We start from the raw sequence: 16,910 nt of genomic DNA, 5'->3' as shown, positions 1-16,910 counted from the left end.
CTCTAAGTCTAAGTAACTTTTAATTATAGCAGAGTACATTCTGAAGGAAGAATCTGGAGGGAGTGATGGTATTGAGATTATGCTTTTTTTCCCCCCTGCTTTAAAAATAACAGCCACCTATAGATTCTTCAGAAAGCGATCCAAGGGAGGAACCCCTCGGAGAGCTCGGAATGCTTGTGTTTTCCCTGGCGGCTGGCTTGTTTCCACCATAAGGACCCCACGAGTCATGGAGCAGGGCCGTGCCGTCATATTCACCCTGGCTGCCAGGGAGTTGAGAGCCAGGCCCGCTGACCCCACCCTGGGAGGAATGTGAGGGTCGCCTGTGGTGGTGGGAGTCTGCTTAGGCCACCCCTGAATCTTGATGACACAACCCTATGAATCGCTATTAATGTTTTGATTTCCCATGTGATAAATTACTCTAGGCACAGCTCCTAAAAACACACACAACCTGTGATCCCATTTCATGTAGCAGCTCATCTTTCGCTCTCTTCACTGAGTGTATCTTATGGGTGTCTTCTTATTCTGGGACAGGGAGGGAAGCAGTTGAGTGATGGATTTCTTGTGTGGAGTTTGTGACTTGTCCCAACGGACTCTGGACCTCTCTCTTCACTTTTTCTTTGTGGGGTGACTGTATTGTCAGGGCTTGGCCAGAGTCAGGGAGGGGGCGTATACTAACATCCAGAAGATTTTGAGGGCTGGAGAGACGGCTCAGTGGCTAAGAGCACTGGCTGCTCTTCCAGAGGTCCTGAGTTTAATTCCCAGCAACCACATGGGTGGCTCACAACCACCTGTAATGAGATCTGGTGCCCTCTTCTGGCCTGCAGGCATCCATGCAGGCAGAACGCTGTATACATGATAAATGAATAAATAAATAAATAAATAAATCTTAAAATGTGAAAAAACATTTTTTTTGATGCTTTTAGCTATTTGTAGGGCACAAAACTGGAGGAGGGGGCGGAGTTGAAAGCAAATTCTAAAATAATCCCAATGTATTTATGGACATCATACCTACTGGATACCCAGGTCTTGGTGTTGATAGATAATTGGAGTTAGTTGTCAAGCTCCCATCTGTAGATGGCTCACTACCCAGAGCCTTGACTTCTATCAAGGGAAGGTCCTCTGCAGCCTGGTACTACAAAGAGCCTGTGCTGCTCAGGGGTCCTCTGAGCTCGGGGAAGACTGATCTCATTAGTATATGCTAGAACAAACCCTGGGGAAGTCCAAAGCTGCTGAGGGCTTGGGAGAGCATGGGCCAGGGCACTGGGTCCCACCCAAGAACTACCTACAGGCTCCTAATGAGACTTCTGCTGAGGACCTGGGTCCACCCTTCAAGAACCATAGGCCAAGTTGTTAGTTGTCCTCAGATGCTTCATCTGATCCTTGCCGACTCCCTTAGAGGCTGGTAATGTGCACTCTTCATGATAAGCCAAGAAGTAAGACATTTAAAGAGAGAGAACTGAAGCAGAAGTCAGCTATCAAGTTCTGTTCTGAGAGGAAACGGGGCCGGCAAGATGGTTCAGTGGGTAAAGACACGTGATGTCAAGTCGGCGTGTAAACATAAAACCCTCAGGGTACAAAGAGAAACCGACTCCCACAAGTTATCCTCTAACCCCACATACACCGTGGCATGCCTCCTACCCCCAAATGTTTTCAAATTAAAAAAAAATTAATTTATATGCATTGGTATTTTGCCTGCATGTATATCTGTATGAGGGTGTCCATCGACTACCCTGGAACTGGAGTTACAGACCATTGTGAGCTGCCATGTGGGTGCTTAGAATTGAACTTGGGTCCTCTGGAAGAACAGCCAGTGCTCTTAACCACTGAACCATTTCTTCAGCCCCCTTTATAACCTCTTTTTCTGGTTTTTGTTTTTCGAGACGCTTTCTCTGTGTAACAGCTCTGGCTGTCCCGGAACTCACTTTGTAGACTAGGCTGGTCTTGAACTCAAAGATCCGCCTGCCTCTGCCTCCCGAGTGCTGCAATTAAAGGCGTGTGCCACCACCACTTGGCTTTAAATTTTGTTTAAAGGAACAACAACAAAAAAAAAATGTAGCTGGTTAGGCAGGCCCCTCCCCTCTTTTTTTCCTCCAATGAAAACTTGAGGCGCTTTCTGACAAGGACAGGACGGTAGAGAAGGAGCTGGTCAGAAAGCCAGCCCCAGTGTCCTCAGCTCACCCTCCTGTGGGGAATATGATAGTCCCTCTCAGTGAGAGTGCTGTGGCAGCCTTATGCTAGTCTCCTGACAGGGATCCCTAGACAAACCTGGGTCCCAGGCCTGCCCTTGGGGGCCGTGTCCTGATAAGCCTGTGGAGCTGAGACCTGTCCAGGCACGAAACAAAAGCAACGCTGTCAGGCCCCGCTGCGGAGATGCGGAGTGGTGTCTGCAGGCACTTCCTATAAGGCCCTGGCAGCCCTTGCCTGTTAATGTGCTCAGAAGCACTTCTCGCCCTCCCCTAAGATCTGAGTGAGATAGACAACTTAGTTCTGTTTGAAAAGAAACTCTGTTCCTTTTCAATGAGGGAAATGCAACACGGAGGGGTTTTTTTTTTGGAAAACGACATCTCAGTGTTGGCAGGGCATGGTACATGCCTGTAATCCCAGCCCTGAAGAATCTAAGGTCACGAGGACTGTGAGTTCCTAGACCAGACTCTCTCTCTCTCTCTCTCTCTCTCTCTCTCTCTCTCTCTCTCTCTCTCTCTCTCTCTCTCTATCTATCTATCTATCTCTCCATTTGGAGAGAGAGAGATGGATATATATATCCATCTATCCATCCATCTCTCAGTGCAGAGTAAGGAAGGCACCTTGGCCACTGATTTTTTTCCACAAGACACTTGGTTAAAGGCAAGATACACATAGGTATATAGAGAAATTGTAGACCAACCTCTGTACCACCCAGCTGCACATACGACCAGTGCCCTTGTCCACTTGGTCCTGGGGTGGAGTGATGCATGGCAGTGAGCAGATGAGATGAAGAACAGGGCATCTCAGAACTGCAGACGTCGGGAGAGCATCATGCCTTATTAAATGGCATACTTAAATGTCGTGATCAAACTGAATTTACTATAGAATACAGGTTGTTTTTACTTAGTCTGTTTAAAAAGCCTGCCCATGTTGGCACCTGAGAGATGGCTTAGCAGAATGCCTGCTCTGCAGTCACAAGGACCAGAGTTTGGGTGCCAGCTCCTACAGAGCAAGCCAGCCTTCCTGCAAAAGCTTATAATTCCAGCTCCAAGGGATCTGATGCCCTCTCTGACTTCCATAGTCCCTCAGGTGCACACACACACACACACACACACACACACACACACACACACACACACACACACAGAATAAACCAATCTTTTAAAAAATACCATGTTAATTGATTAGAGAAAATGCTTCAGTCATCTGTCTCTTTAGATGTTAAAAATGCATTTGCTAAGTTAATTGATGCTGAGTTAAAGGTCCTAGATCCTAAAGGGACATCCTCAGCATACCCTTCAATGAAAAGATGTCTTTGTCTCAGCTCCAGCCAACTTCATACAGAGAGATGGCTGGAAACACTCTCAGAGAAGTCTAGAATGAGCAAAGATGCCCATATCATGTCAGGAGCTCTGTCAGTACAGACAGACTACAAGAGTGTGCAGGCCAGGATGGCAAGTGATCCTTGTCTGCAGACGATACCGAACATCTATTAAAAAGACTTTTATGTTGAAGAGGTTTACTGAATTCCTCCCTCACGCTAAGATCCTTGACGTACATTATCAAGCCTGGGAGGTAGAGCTCTCTTAATGTCCAGTTCACATATGAGAAGACCGAGGCCTGGCAGGCTCAGTAACTTAGCTGCAATCCTGTAGTGAGAGAGTGACTGACCATTAGGCTGTATTTGAACCAGCCTTGCCCCGTGGAGTTGTGTGATACATGCTTATGGTTGTATCTGTCTATTGTGAACATGGTGTGGTTGAGTAGATGGTGTCAGTGGCCTTTGGCTCTTCGGTACTGAGGCATGGGCTCCCAGGAAGTGGGCACATGCAAGGGATGAGGGGGTGACTTTGTCTGCCATATGCCAGCATTTGTGTTTGGCAGGGTCACTCCCCCAGCATCAGCTGGGATGGCTCTGAGAGACCAATAAGCACCCCCAACACATACAGTTGGTTCATGTGTATGTTGAGTTTATAAATAGTTAACTCGGGAGGCATTGACCAGCAGGGCTGCGTTCTGATGCCTGTGGGTTCAGGCAACTCCAAGGGTCAGAAGGAGTTGGGCTATTCTGCCCAACTGTCCTCCTGCCTGAGGACAGACAGACGTGTTGGACAGGAGAAAAGGGGTGGCGGGTGAACCAAGGCCTGGGAGCCTGGGTGTAGGCACTGTGTCTCCTGTCCTCCGAGCAGAGTGGCCAGTTCCCACCTCTTGCCTTCTCTGCCTGCGCAGTAGCCAGAAGCCTGGACTAAAGCACCTGGGCCCTGCCTCCTCACGTTGCATATTCCCTGTGTATTCACCTGCTGGTGGGGCTTCTGTCTCCTCTCTAGGTATGGAGAAAAGGGGAAAGCTATCCGGATCGAGAAGGTCATTTACACGGGGAAGGAAGGGAAGAGTTCTCGAGGCTGCCCCATTGCCAAGTGGGTGAGTGTTGGATCTCCACAGCTGAGCTGTGCCTGGGTGTTCTTGTCTGCTGAGCCCATGTGGCCAGTGAGTAGGAAATAGACATTTACCATGGAGGGGCCCTTGGGCCAGCCACCCTCATGGCAGCTGATTGTCTTTGTCCTGCTTACAGGCCAGCACCAGGGACCCTCTGCTGTCAGGAACTGTTAGTCTTTACACTTAGTGTGTGTGACCTATGGGGAAGGCTGTGGACTTAGGAAGAGAGGAGCTGGAGATGCTGCTGGCCTGGCACATTATTGGATCCCACCTCCCACCCCACCCCAAGGATTTTGGCTCCTCTTTTCTGTGTGTCTGAGTGGCCAATACTCCTCCTGTCCCCTGTCTGGAAGCCAGGGAAGACACTGTAGGCTGACCTACATGAGCCAAGCTGAGGTACACGATGAGGCCTCTGCATAGTGGTGTTATGAGGCTTGCTTCGGCCTAGCCTCTGAGCAGGAATCCTGGGCATCTTGTCAGGGAGAATGTCACAGACACAGATCCCCAGTTCACTCAGCCTTGTCCTTCTGGCCTTCACACAGCTCTTGAAATCGGGAGTGTCTGTTGCTACAGAGCTGACTTAAATGAACTGAGCTCTGGGTAGCTGGTCCGTGTGGAAAACACCACCTCCATGTTCAGTGCCTTAGGCACCCTGGAGGCAAGGTAACAGAAACCTGGAAATGCAAGGTTTCACCAAGAGCCAGCTGTGATGCTACTACTGTAGGAGTTGAGGGACAGGGGCTAGATAAATGTTGATGCTGGGCTAGCCTGGAACACAGACATGAACAGGGCCACAAGTATTAAGTGGCCCAAGAAGTGAGGAGCAGCATTTCCGGTGAGGAGGGTCCACATGCAAAGGCAGAAAGGCTGCAGGAATGTTTGTGTGGCTGACTTGGATGTCGCCTGTGCCTCGGCATCTTTTCCCTGGGATCGCTCCTTGCCTCTGCATTTAGTGAAAATAGCAGATGTCTATACTTAAATCACTGCATACTTGTTTTCAGCACTTCTAGGCTTTATTGTAGGACTTTTCACAACAAAAGAACTTGGTGCTTAAGTGTGAAGAAGCATGTTGTCTCTACCCCCATGGGAGGTAACCCTTGCAGTTAAAGATCTAATGTGATAGGGTGGTGCCTACCTCTTCAGAGAACTCATCTGGAAAGTGATGTCAGCCATAGAGGGACACTGAGGAGAACTTGACCATAAGGCCTGGAGAACCCTGGTCCAGGGACCACTGTCAAATCAGCATCCTGCAGATACATGTCAGTGCCCACAATGGACCTCCCATAACCCGCCAGGAGCCAGGCAACCGTACAGAGAGTCCGGAAGCAACATTTGGCCCAGTACCTGGTTTGTGTGCTTCTGAATTCCAAGACACAATTTTAAAAATGGTAGTTGGTTGTTGGCAGGGAAGTGGAGGATGACATCATTAGGACCCTGCCTTAGACCAAGACCTCATGATCAGGGCTGCATGTCATTTAGCATGCCAAATGCAAAATATTCTGTAAGGTCTGCAGGAAGTCATGACACATGCTACAACAAACAGAATACCTTGAGAGCACTGCCAGTTGTCAAAGGGTAGATTGCATAGGATTCCACATGCGTGAGCTACTTCAGAGTCAGATTCGAGAGAGAGAGCGCAATGCTGAAGGACTGGGCATATGCCTTAGTAACAGAGTTCCTGCCTAGGATGCACAAGACCTTAGGGACAATTCTCAGTGCAACCAAAAAAAAAAAAAAAAATCGTGAGGTTGACAAGATGACTCAGTGGGTGAAGGCTCTTGCACATAGGCCTGTGATGTGCATTCCATCCTTTGGTCTTACTAGGTGATGGGAGAGAACTGGCTCCTAAGTTATCCTTTGACCTGCATGGGCGTGCACAGACACACTAAATGAATGGTTTTTTGTTGTTGTTGTTGTTGTTGTTTTGGGTTTTTGTTCTGGTTTTTGGTTTTTGGTTTTTTTTTTTTTTTTTGGTTTTTCGAGACAGGGTTTCTCTGTGTAGCTTTGCGCCTTTCCTGGAACTCACTCTATAGCCCAGGTTGGCCTCAAACTTAAAATTTTTTTTAATTAAAAAAAAAAAAGCAGAAAGGTGATCTGAGGTTGGGAGCATCAGAAGGGAAGAGTTGGAGCATTACTATTGTAGGAATGAAGTTTTAGCTTTATTGAGAGTAGAAGTTCTAGAAATGGTAGCTGTGTAACGCAGTGAATGAGCTTAAAGCCACTAAAATGTACGCTAAATGTGGTAGATTTTCTGTTATGTGTAGTTACCATGGTAACAAAGTATGGTACTTACGGCTTTAAAAGGGGAGTTTGAGCGCTAATGAGATAGATGGGTTAGGAGTTTTACCACGCTTCCAGGGGATCCAGTGCCACTTCTGGCCTCTGGTGACTCTGTGTTCACATGGTTCACGTAAACTCATGTGCATGTGTTTGTGTGTATTCATAAGTATTTAAATGAAGAAAATGCTTAGTTTTTGGCAAAGTACAATGGTGCATGCCTTTAATCCCAGCATCCGGAAGGCAGAGGCAGGCAGATCTGTGTTTTCAAGGCCAAAATGGTCTATGTAGAAAGTTCAGGGCCTGCCAGGACTACATAGTAAGATCCTGTCTCAAAGGAAGGGCGGCATGCGGTGTGTACAACTCTTCATTTCCACTTTTTCTTACAAACTGGAAACGCTGGCTGTCCTAGGTTGAGGTTCCCTGTGTGGTTAAGGAGAGCTAGGCTTCCCAGCTTTCAGGGAATAGATGTCCCCACTAAGCCTTGACTGGGCATCAGGCCCCTTTTCCTTGTTAGTACTGCCTACCTAGCCACTCATTTCTGTGAAACCTGCACAGACAAGGTCACTGGCATATGTGACTACATCTGTCTGCGGGCCAGGTCCTTCCCTGACCTTCCCACTCACAGAACTGTGGGTTATACATTGATTCTATACATAGCTATTTAAGGAGCCTCAGACTGTTTTCCATAGTGCTATACCACGAGTGAAAACACACAGAGATGTACACCACTTTCTCTGCGGATGCTCTGGGATATCCTGAGACTCTTCACTATATTTCTGGCTCACAGTTTCATTTATTTTTACTTTGAGGTTTGTGTTTGTCACAAAATGTCTTTTTGTTTTTTGGGTTTTTGTTTTGTTTTTTATATTTTTCGACTCAGCCTGTCCCCAGGCTGGCCTCAAACTCAGATATTCACCTGCTTCTGCCTCCCAAGTGCTAGGATTAAAGGCGTGCAACACCACCACTGGACGGTCACGATTGTCTTAGACTTTATCATAATTAGTTTTTAATTTGCTGTTTTAAAATTTTGTGTTTCTTTTTCCCTAATGGTAGTGTCCTAAAGACCCACAATGCCAGGTCTGTGGGGTAGTGAGGGGCACGTACCTCACTATGCACAGTTGTATGGCTCTTTCAGGGTAATAGCTAGGTCCTGTATCTCTGCAGATTATCCGAAGACACACAATAGAAGAGAAGCTCCTCTGCCTGGTGCGGCATCGGGCGGGCCACCATTGTGAGAACGCCGTGATTATCATCTTGATCCTGGCCTGGGAGGGCATCCCTCGCAGCCTTGGAGACACCCTCTACCAGGAGCTCACTGATACCCTCCGGAAGTATGGGAACCCTACCAGCCGGAGATGTGGCCTCAATGATGAGTATGTGTTGGAATGCTAGTGGGAGGGTGATGGGGCACTGGAATGCTGGGCAGCCCTGGGTTCTGGCCCCAGATCAACATTAACCTTCTTGATTGGATTTTCCTGTCCTTTCACTGGGATGTTTTAGTTTCAGTAAAGTTATTCTTTAGATATAGTTTGGAGGGTTTTGTTTTATTTTTGATGAGACAAGGTCTTGCTATTGTAGCCTTGGCTGGCCTGTAGACTAGGCTGCCTGCTTCTGGAGGATTAAAGTTGTACTCTACTACTCCTAGCAGTTGGGAGGATTTTAATAAATATCTATAGTCATGTAGCCCAGTCAAGATTAAGAATAGGGGTCCATGAGAAGGCTCAGTGAGTAAAGGCAATCGCCACCTAGCCTGCCGACCTAAGTTCATTCCCCGGAACATGGTAGAAGGAGAGAGTGTCTCCGGCAGGTTGTCCTTTGATGCCCACACATACACGTGTGTCTACATGTGCAAGCACACATGACTCCCCCGTGCCCTTCACCGACAGCCCTTCCCTCAGCAGCCGTGTCCTTCCTGTCTCTAAGTTTGCCTCTTCAAGAATGTCACCAATAGACTCATACCTCATGTAGCCTTCTGAACAGACACAGTTCACCAAGCATGAGTGTTCAGAGAATAACCTGTGTTGGGAAACTTGGAAGAGCTGTGGGGTGGAAGGAGGGGTCCTTGTCACCAGGGGCTAGTGGATGCCGGTCCCCTGCAGGGAGCAGGGCAGTGTCAACAGAGAGATCACATCTGTCTGCCTGGCCTGTGTTGTGCGTTGCAGCCGGACCTGCGCCTGCCAAGGCAAAGACCCCAACACCTGCGGTGCCTCCTTCTCCTTCGGCTGTTCCTGGAGCATGTACTTCAACGGCTGCAAGTACGCTCGGAGCAAGACACCACGCAAGTTCCGCCTCACGGGGGACAATCCCAAGGAGGTGAGAAAGCTGTGCCACCGTGCGTGCGTGGAGCAGGCCCTCCTCACCTTCCCCACCCGCACCCCGATAGCTGTGCGGACAGGGGACTGACGGGTCACCACACAGATGGGCAGAAAGTGTACCTTGCTTGACTTGGTATTTTGCAGTAGCCTTACCCTGCTGAGAAAGTTTGTTAGCGGGTGGTATGAAAATGGAGGACGTCTAGGGACAGTCCCTCAGACTCCTGCCACTTACTCGGCAGCTTTAGAGAAATTATTCTGAATACTTCCAATGCAAATGGCAGAAATGTTATCCGAATGTGATCTGGTCATTTCTTCGTGGGACGTCTTGTAGGGTGTAGGAATTAAAGGAGGAAGGAGGACCTTCTGTGGATGACTCTCTGAATCATTACTGGGCTTGGTGAGGTATCCCATCCCCCACTGGGCTGAGCAGACATTTTGGGCATTCATGCGGACATCTAGGCCCTTCTTGTCTCCATGCTGGGGGCCTGTCCTGGTGCACTGGGTGGTGGCCCACACATAGAGTCACAGGGTTATAATGAGGCCTCTCCATGACTTCTCACCATGGTCTCCCTCCCAGGACTTTTGTCTTATCCCTGTCACAACAGAACAAGGGCCTCTGGGTATCTCCTGCAGCTTCCACCAAGGGCGGAGGATCTGGGAGTGTCCACTGAGGCCATTTCTCCACTGCCGTTTTTTCTGTGCTCCGGGCAGCAATGGCCTTGGCAAGAGGCAGTCTCCGAATGAGCACACTGTCTTCATCTCTGCTCCCCGCCCTTCTGCTTGTGCTCCGGGGGGCGGGGGAGGGGGCGAGTCGGGGGGCTGGTCCCTCTGTTGGAGTACAAGCGGGCATCCTGATGCCAGTCTTCCAGAGCTTGAAGATCCTAGTGCCAGCAGGGCTTCTCACTCTCCTGAGGACAAGGACACCCACTGGGCACCTCTTCTGTGCTCTATAGCCCATGTAAACATCTTCCTGGCTTTGATCTTCATAAGTAAAATGAACCATTTTTAGGGATTAGAGAGATGGTCAAGAGCACTACTCTTCCCAATGACCTGTGTTCATGTCCCAGCACCCACACTGTGGCTCACAGGCGTCTGTAGCTCCAGCTTCTGGGGAACTGACACCCTGTCCTGGCTTCTGCAGGCACCTGCACATACCATACCATAAACATATACCATAAACACACATACACACGTATGACTCTTATTTTTTTCCAAATTCAGAACCTTTTCTCCCAGAACTTTTAGACAACTTTGAAGCTTAAAATACTCTAACTTGTTAGTTCTAATTTGTAAGAAGGGGCAAACGTGGCTGCTTCCCTGGGTTGAAGAGCTCTAGGGCCTAAGACTCGCCAGGAATAAAAAGATAATGGCTTAGTTTCTCCAAGAGCCATCCCTGGCTCTGTCACTTACCACGAGCACTTGCTGTGTGCTGGGTTCACACATACCTGTGGTCCCAGGACCACCCACTTACCCAGGCACTGTCACCCCACAGACAGGAGAGTCACTTGCTCAGACCTATGTGTGGTTCACGGTGAAGGAAGTAGGCTTCTTCCCCAGGCCTGTGCTGCCCCAGCTTGTGAGCCTCACCTTGGAGCTGTGTTACTTTGGACCCATTTTGCTGGTGGCAGCATCCAGACAGGAGCCAGCGCAGCGGCCAGGCCCTGACGCAGATTCGCATTGGATGCATTGACTGATGACTAAGCTCTGCGCTCAGGTTCTCTCTGTGCAGTGTGCTTGCCGCTACTTCCTTCGTAAATGCTCCTTGTTCCTGCTCATGGCCTCGAGTGCCTGCAAGCCCCAATGGCTAAGGTCAGAGAGGCAACAGAAATGCTGCCGCTGCGCGTCAGGGAGTGAGTGGCCACTCCTTGGTATGAGCAGTCGTCCTGTAGACCTTCTTTTATGCTACAGACGTTTTTGCTGTGTAGTACAGGAACCACATGGAGCCACTGAGGGACCCGGTCCATCACTAACTTGAATTTCAGAAGGCTGTAGCAGCCAGATGTTTGGATTTGTTTGTCTAACACCTGGCTGGCGGCAGGCTCTGGGCCAGGCCGGCTGTGAGTCTCCAGCACAGTCCCGTTAGCTTCCACTTTCCTTTCTCTAACATGGGAACAAGCATCCACACTTGTGACCCACAGTATTCAGCTTGGAGAGCAAGGGCCCGCTGTCTTGTCTTGGGCTCAGTGGGACTCCACGTGACTGACATGGCAGCCGAGCCGTCAGGGTGGCTGCACCTTCCCATAGTGGCTTTTCTTGGTGAGCCTCAGTATCCCCAGCTTTAAAATGGACACAACAGAGGGGCACTGTGAGTCCCCGTAGGCACCCGGCTTCCTGCCCTTCCCAGTGGTACCCAGCAATGATTCTGGTGGGGCTAGTTTCTAGCAGGAAGTTTGCCAGGTAGGGCAGCTCTGGATGGATCTTACTCTTCTCTCTGCAGGAGGAAGTGCTCCGGAACAGCTTCCAAGACCTGGCCACTGAAGTTGCTCCTCTGTACAAGCGGCTTGCCCCCCAGGCCTATCAGAACCAGGTACTGGAGCCTGGGCCTTTGTCTGTCACAAAGATCCCCGATGTTGGAAAGTGGGGGTGCGGTCCCCTTTGTGTTCTTGAGGAGAGCTCAGTCTGGAGGGCTCTTGGAGCCATTGTGTGCTTCGTAAGATGCATCGTTTACACAGCCTACCCCTCGCTCCCCATCCCCTCTCCCTGGTTATCCTCCAGTACCTCTGGCCCAGATTCACAACTGTGACCCTTAACCTGCTTCTCGCTGAGACCTAGATCCCAGGTGCAGCGTCAGGGCTCGTCCCTTAAGCCTCCTGAGCAGCTGTTCTTGGCCTTCCCGCAGGTGACCAATGAGGAAGTGGCGATCGACTGCCGCCTGGGGCTGAAGGAAGGGCGGCCCTTCTCAGGGGTCACAGCCTGCATGGACTTCTGTGCCCACGCCCACAAGGACCAACACAACCTCTACAATGGGTGCACTGTGGTAAGGAAGCCTAGGTCCAGTGGAGGAAGCCAACTATGGTTTCGCTCATTATAGGGAAGGATGTAGAACTGGGTTCTCAGAGCCCTAGATAGTGTTGGCTGGATGGCCTGCTCCTGCCCTCCTCAGAGAAAACCCTCACAGCAGTAGGTGGACCGGTGATAGGAGATGTATGAGTAACCAGAGCCTATGTGTGCATTTACTGAGCAGTAGAATAACTAAGAGATGAGATTGGATATGAAACACGAAAGAGCCGGGCGGTGGTGGCACACACCTTTAATCCCAGCACTCGGGAGGCAGAGACAGGAGGATCTGTGAGTTCGAGGCCAGTCTGGTCTATAGAGTGAGTTCCAGGACAGGCTCCAAAGCTACAGAGAGAAACACTGTCTCGGAAAAACAAAACAAAACAAAACACAAAAGAGTCTTCCTTGAGATGCCCATTAAGCTGTGTGGGTTGTATATAGAGCAGGCAGGAGAGAGGATTTGGAGAGTGTGAGTGGATCTCCAGAGGTGTGAGTGTGCTGGAGAAGAGGGCACTCAGGGCTGACTGAGGTGGAGACCCCCTCAAGAGAATGGTGCTGGTACTATGCTCGCTTTTTAACTGGGCTGCAGAGATTGGGGAGGCTGGAGAGAAGGCTGGGGCCCAGACCTGAAGTGCTAGAAAGGGCGGGCCCTCTAGGATAAAGAGCTGGAAGATGGGGACCCTGGGGAGCAGGAAGAAGCAAAGCACCGGGCGGTCACCTGACCTCCCGGCTCCTGTGGTCTCTACTAAAATTAATGATTAGTAGCAAGCTTTCTGAAAGTTTTCATGTCTTAAAATCTGTATATGTGTGCAAGCCAAGCGGGTCTGCACATGTGGGCAGCTGGGCATGCACATGCATGTGAGCGCATGAAGGCCAGAAGCCAGCCTGTGGTATTCCTCAGGAGCTGTCTGCCTTTGGGGGTTTTAGTGTTATTTTTAAGTCAGAGTCTCTCATTGGTACCTGGAACTGGGCAATTAGGCTAGGCTGGATGGCCAGTAAGATGAGATCCTCTTCGGCTTGGCTTTTAGTGTGGGTCCTGGAGACTGAACTCAGGTCTTCCAGTTTCCCATCTGCCTCCTCCCCTCATCGTAAAAACTTAGAGCTGGGACTTGGGGATGTGGCTCAGCAGTTAAGAGAACTTGCTGCCCTTCAGAGTTTTTCTCAGCAAACCATTTCAGGTGGTTCACAGCCACCTGTAACTCTAGCTCCAGGGAATCTGATGCCCTCTTCAGGCCTCTGTGACACACACGGCATACATTCACAGGGGCACACACACACACACACACACACACACACACACACACACACACACACAAATTTAAAAAAATTAATTAAAAAAGAAAAACAAATTGCTAGATCATGGTGGCACATGCCCTTAATCCCAGCACTCAGGAGGCAGAGGCAGGCCAATCTGAGTTCGAGGCCAGCCTGGTCTACAGAGTGAGTTCCAGGACAACCAGGGCTACACACAAAGAAAACCCTGCCTCGAAAAACCAAAACAAACTCTGAAATCTTGTAGAGATAACCACAGCCAGCATTTGGTGGCCACCCCTTCTGACAGCTGTGTGTGGCGACAGCCGTATACAGCTCTATAAAACTCCACCTACACGGATGGGGTCGCAGCATGTCTACCAGCTGTCCCAAGGCGTGCTTTTCTTAACTAGTGCTACTAAATGTGTTGAAGCTTCATGTGTAGCTCTGATATCAGCTACTTAATCAGCTCCTCCACGGATGGCCAGTTGGTGATTGCACACGGTTCTCATCTGTATGCCATGAGGAGGCCCTGCCCCTCTGTGCAAAAACGGTTTCTTCTGGAGGCCCTGGTGGGCAGACAGGACAGTGTAAGCTTTTAGTACCTGCTCTGCCTCTGCAACACTGGGTCCTCTCAGTCTCTGTAGTATCCCGTGTTTCAGTGAGGTGTGCCTCTTATGCACTGATGGGGCTGACGTCTCTGTAGAATCCCAGTGTTTCAGTGAGGTGTGCCTCTTACGCACTGACGGGGCTGACGTCTCTGTAGAATCCCAGTGTTTCAGTGAGGTGTGCCTCTTACTCACTGACGAGGCTGACGTCTTTCCCTGTTTCTCCTGCCCCTTTTAATCGCATCTCTGAGGAGGTCCCCTCTATGTCCTCTGCTTCCTTTTTAATCGCGATTGTGGGGTCTGACGTTGTGAGGTTTCTTGGGTGTGTTGGGGATAGGGGCAGTTCCTGTCGTGTCTCACTCTTTGTTGCATTTGACCTTTGCTCTGTTGTTTATCACATGGGGTGTAAGAAGGGGAGCACAAGGTGGAGGGCAGAAGTCAGGTCAGTGGAGGCAGTCTGAAGACTCTGGGAAGGACCAAGCTGGGGAGAGTGCCGCCAAAGGAGGGCGTGAACAGAGAACAGTCGTGAGTCCACCCCGCGATAGTGTAAAGCCTCTGTTTGGTACATAAAACAGCACAGTGAAAATGGAAAGAGCCTACAAAATGGACAACTCAAGTGATCTTTGACTAAAGAAAGCTGGTCCAGAGTAGCAGTGGTATGTTATGTGGAAGCATGTGTAAGTGGACATATATGCCACCGGTCAGCAGTGGTATGTTGTGTGGAAGCATGTGTGGGTGGGCATACATGCTACACCTCAGCAGTGGTATGTTATGTGGAAGCGTGTGTAGGTGGGCATACATGCCACAGGTCAGCAGTGGTATGTTGTGTGGAAGCATGTGTGGGTGGGCATACATGCCATAGGTCAGCAGTGGTATGTTGTGTGGAAGCATGTGTAGGTGGGCATACATGCCACAGGTCAGCAGTGGTATGTTGTGTGGAAGCATGTGTGGGTGGGCATACATGCCACAGGTCAGCAGTGGTATGTTGTGTGGAAGCATGTGTGGGTGGGCATACATGCCACAGGTCAGCAGTGGTATGTTGTGTGGAAGCATGTGTGGGTGGGCATACATGCCACAGGTCAGGCATCTGTGTGGTTGTTGAATTGCTCCTCATGGCTAATGGTGCATAATGTTCCAACTGAGGCAGACTCTATGATCAAGGAAGATAGCCTGAATATATAAAGATGACTTTATAAATTATAAAAATGAAATAGTATTTTTTAAAATGGGCAGAAGACACAAAACTCACAGAAAAAAGGAAGACGTTGTTTGTGTTGAAAGCTACTTAAACACACCAGAGGGAGTGAGGTTGATGGATGAAGAATGTTACAGGATGTACCCGCTAGGTCAGGAGGGGCAGAGACTTGAGAGACACTGGAATCTGCATAGTGCTTCAGCAGGAAGGGATAGGCAAGGGCGGGGTACCACTGCGTAAGTCCAGGAGGGTGTTGGCAGCTTCAGCATGCCCTGGGCTGGAGAGGATATGGTCTCCATATGCACTGGAGGTGCTTTGGGACAGGATGAGATTTGACCTGCTATAAATCAATTAGGGACAGGTCTAGCGTTCATATATCAAAATCCTTTTCTGCCTTTGGGAGTTAACTGGCTCTGACGGGGCCGTCTCTCAGGGTCATAGCCCTAAATGCTACAACCAGAACATAGGGAACAAGAAAATACAAGATTAGACCACAAACAAAGTTGGGGGGATAAGCCTTGTTGAGCAGTAGAAGCCATCAAGAAGATACGTTTTAATAACAGCTGGTGTTTTCAAAGACATGAATGATGGAGATTGGAAGATTGGACCAGAGTCTGGTGTGGGGACAGCTGGAAGGCAACCTGGCAGTAGATGACAGGGCTGTCTCAGAGCATGTGTTTCATAGCAGCATATGCCTTTAATCCCAGCACTCAGGAGGCAGAAACAGGAAGATGAAGGCCAGCCTGTTCTATATAATGAATTCAAGGCCAGCTAGGGCCACAGTGTGAAATCTTGTCTTAAAAAAGAGAGGCCAAACATGATGCTACGTACCTTTAGTCCCAGTGCTTGGGAGGCAGAGGCGAGTGGATTTCTCTTGAGTTCCAGGTCAGCCTAGTATACATAGCAAGTTCCAGGCCAGCCAGGACTACGTGGTAAGGCCCTGTCTCAAAAAAAAGTAAATTAGAAAATTCATGTGCAAGAAATATTTGTACCGCCGGGTGGTTGTGGTTCACACCTTTAATTCCGGCACTCGGGAGGCAGAGCCAGGCAGATCTCTGAGTTCGAGGCCAGCTTGGTCTACAGAGCGAGATCCAGGATAGGCACCGAAACTATACAGAGGAACCCTATCTCGAAAAACCAAAAAAGAAAAAAGAAAAAGAATTATTTGTACTATATTCAAAAAATGTTAAAAAAAAAAACTATGCATAATATCCTATTTAGTTACCCAAAAGTATTATATATGTGTGTATGCATGTATAATTAATGCTTACTTTTTTTTTTTTTTAATTTTTGAGACAGGATTTCTCTGGCTGTCCTAAAACACCTTTGTAGACCAGGCCAGCCTTGAACTCACTGAGATCTGCCTGCCTCTGCCTCCCAAGTGCTGGGATCAAAGGCGTGTGCCACCACTGCCCAGCCTTAGATAATTTTTAATAAAAAGAAAGATTACCTTGGAAGCAAAGGCGGTGACCGTCAGGTTTCAGGTTATTGATGAGGCATGGTGCAGCCGCAATGGGTTACAGGCAGAGCAGGCGCCCTGGTCCCAGGTCAGCCACCCTGGGGCTAAGAGATAATGTCACTGAGCCTCAGAAAGCTGCGTCCCAGGCTCTGCGGTGTTAGTGTTCAGAACCTTAGTACTCAGGA

At 49.3% G+C, this 16,910-nt stretch overlaps 1 protein-coding gene across 8 annotated transcripts in view; it reads left to right on the top strand.

Annotated features, from left to right (window-relative positions):
• The window catches only part of Tet3 (tet methylcytosine dioxygenase 3), a 101,806-nt gene that overhangs the window by 76,347 nt on the left and 8,549 nt on the right, over positions 1 to 16,910 (top strand). For all 8 annotated transcript variants that reach the window (XM_052719187.1, XM_052719186.1, XM_052719188.1 and 5 more), the window contains 5 exons: positions 4,512 to 4,605; positions 8,065 to 8,273; positions 9,063 to 9,213; positions 11,653 to 11,742; positions 12,055 to 12,192. In XM_052719187.1, the coding sequence (XP_052575147.1) occupies positions 4,512 to 4,605; positions 8,065 to 8,273; positions 9,063 to 9,213; positions 11,653 to 11,742; positions 12,055 to 12,192 (682 nt within the window). The remainder of the gene's footprint in view (positions 1 to 4,511; positions 4,606 to 8,064; positions 8,274 to 9,062; positions 9,214 to 11,652; positions 11,743 to 12,054; positions 12,193 to 16,910) is intronic.

This window comes from Peromyscus californicus, unplaced genomic scaffold (assembly GCF_007827085.1).
Source record: "Peromyscus californicus insignis strain IS unplaced genomic scaffold, ASM782708v3 Scaffold_6__1_contigs__length_162567912, whole genome shotgun sequence".
NCBI lineage: Eukaryota > Metazoa > Chordata > Mammalia > Rodentia > Cricetidae > Peromyscus > Peromyscus californicus.
This window is presented reverse-complemented; position numbering and strand designations above follow the sequence as displayed.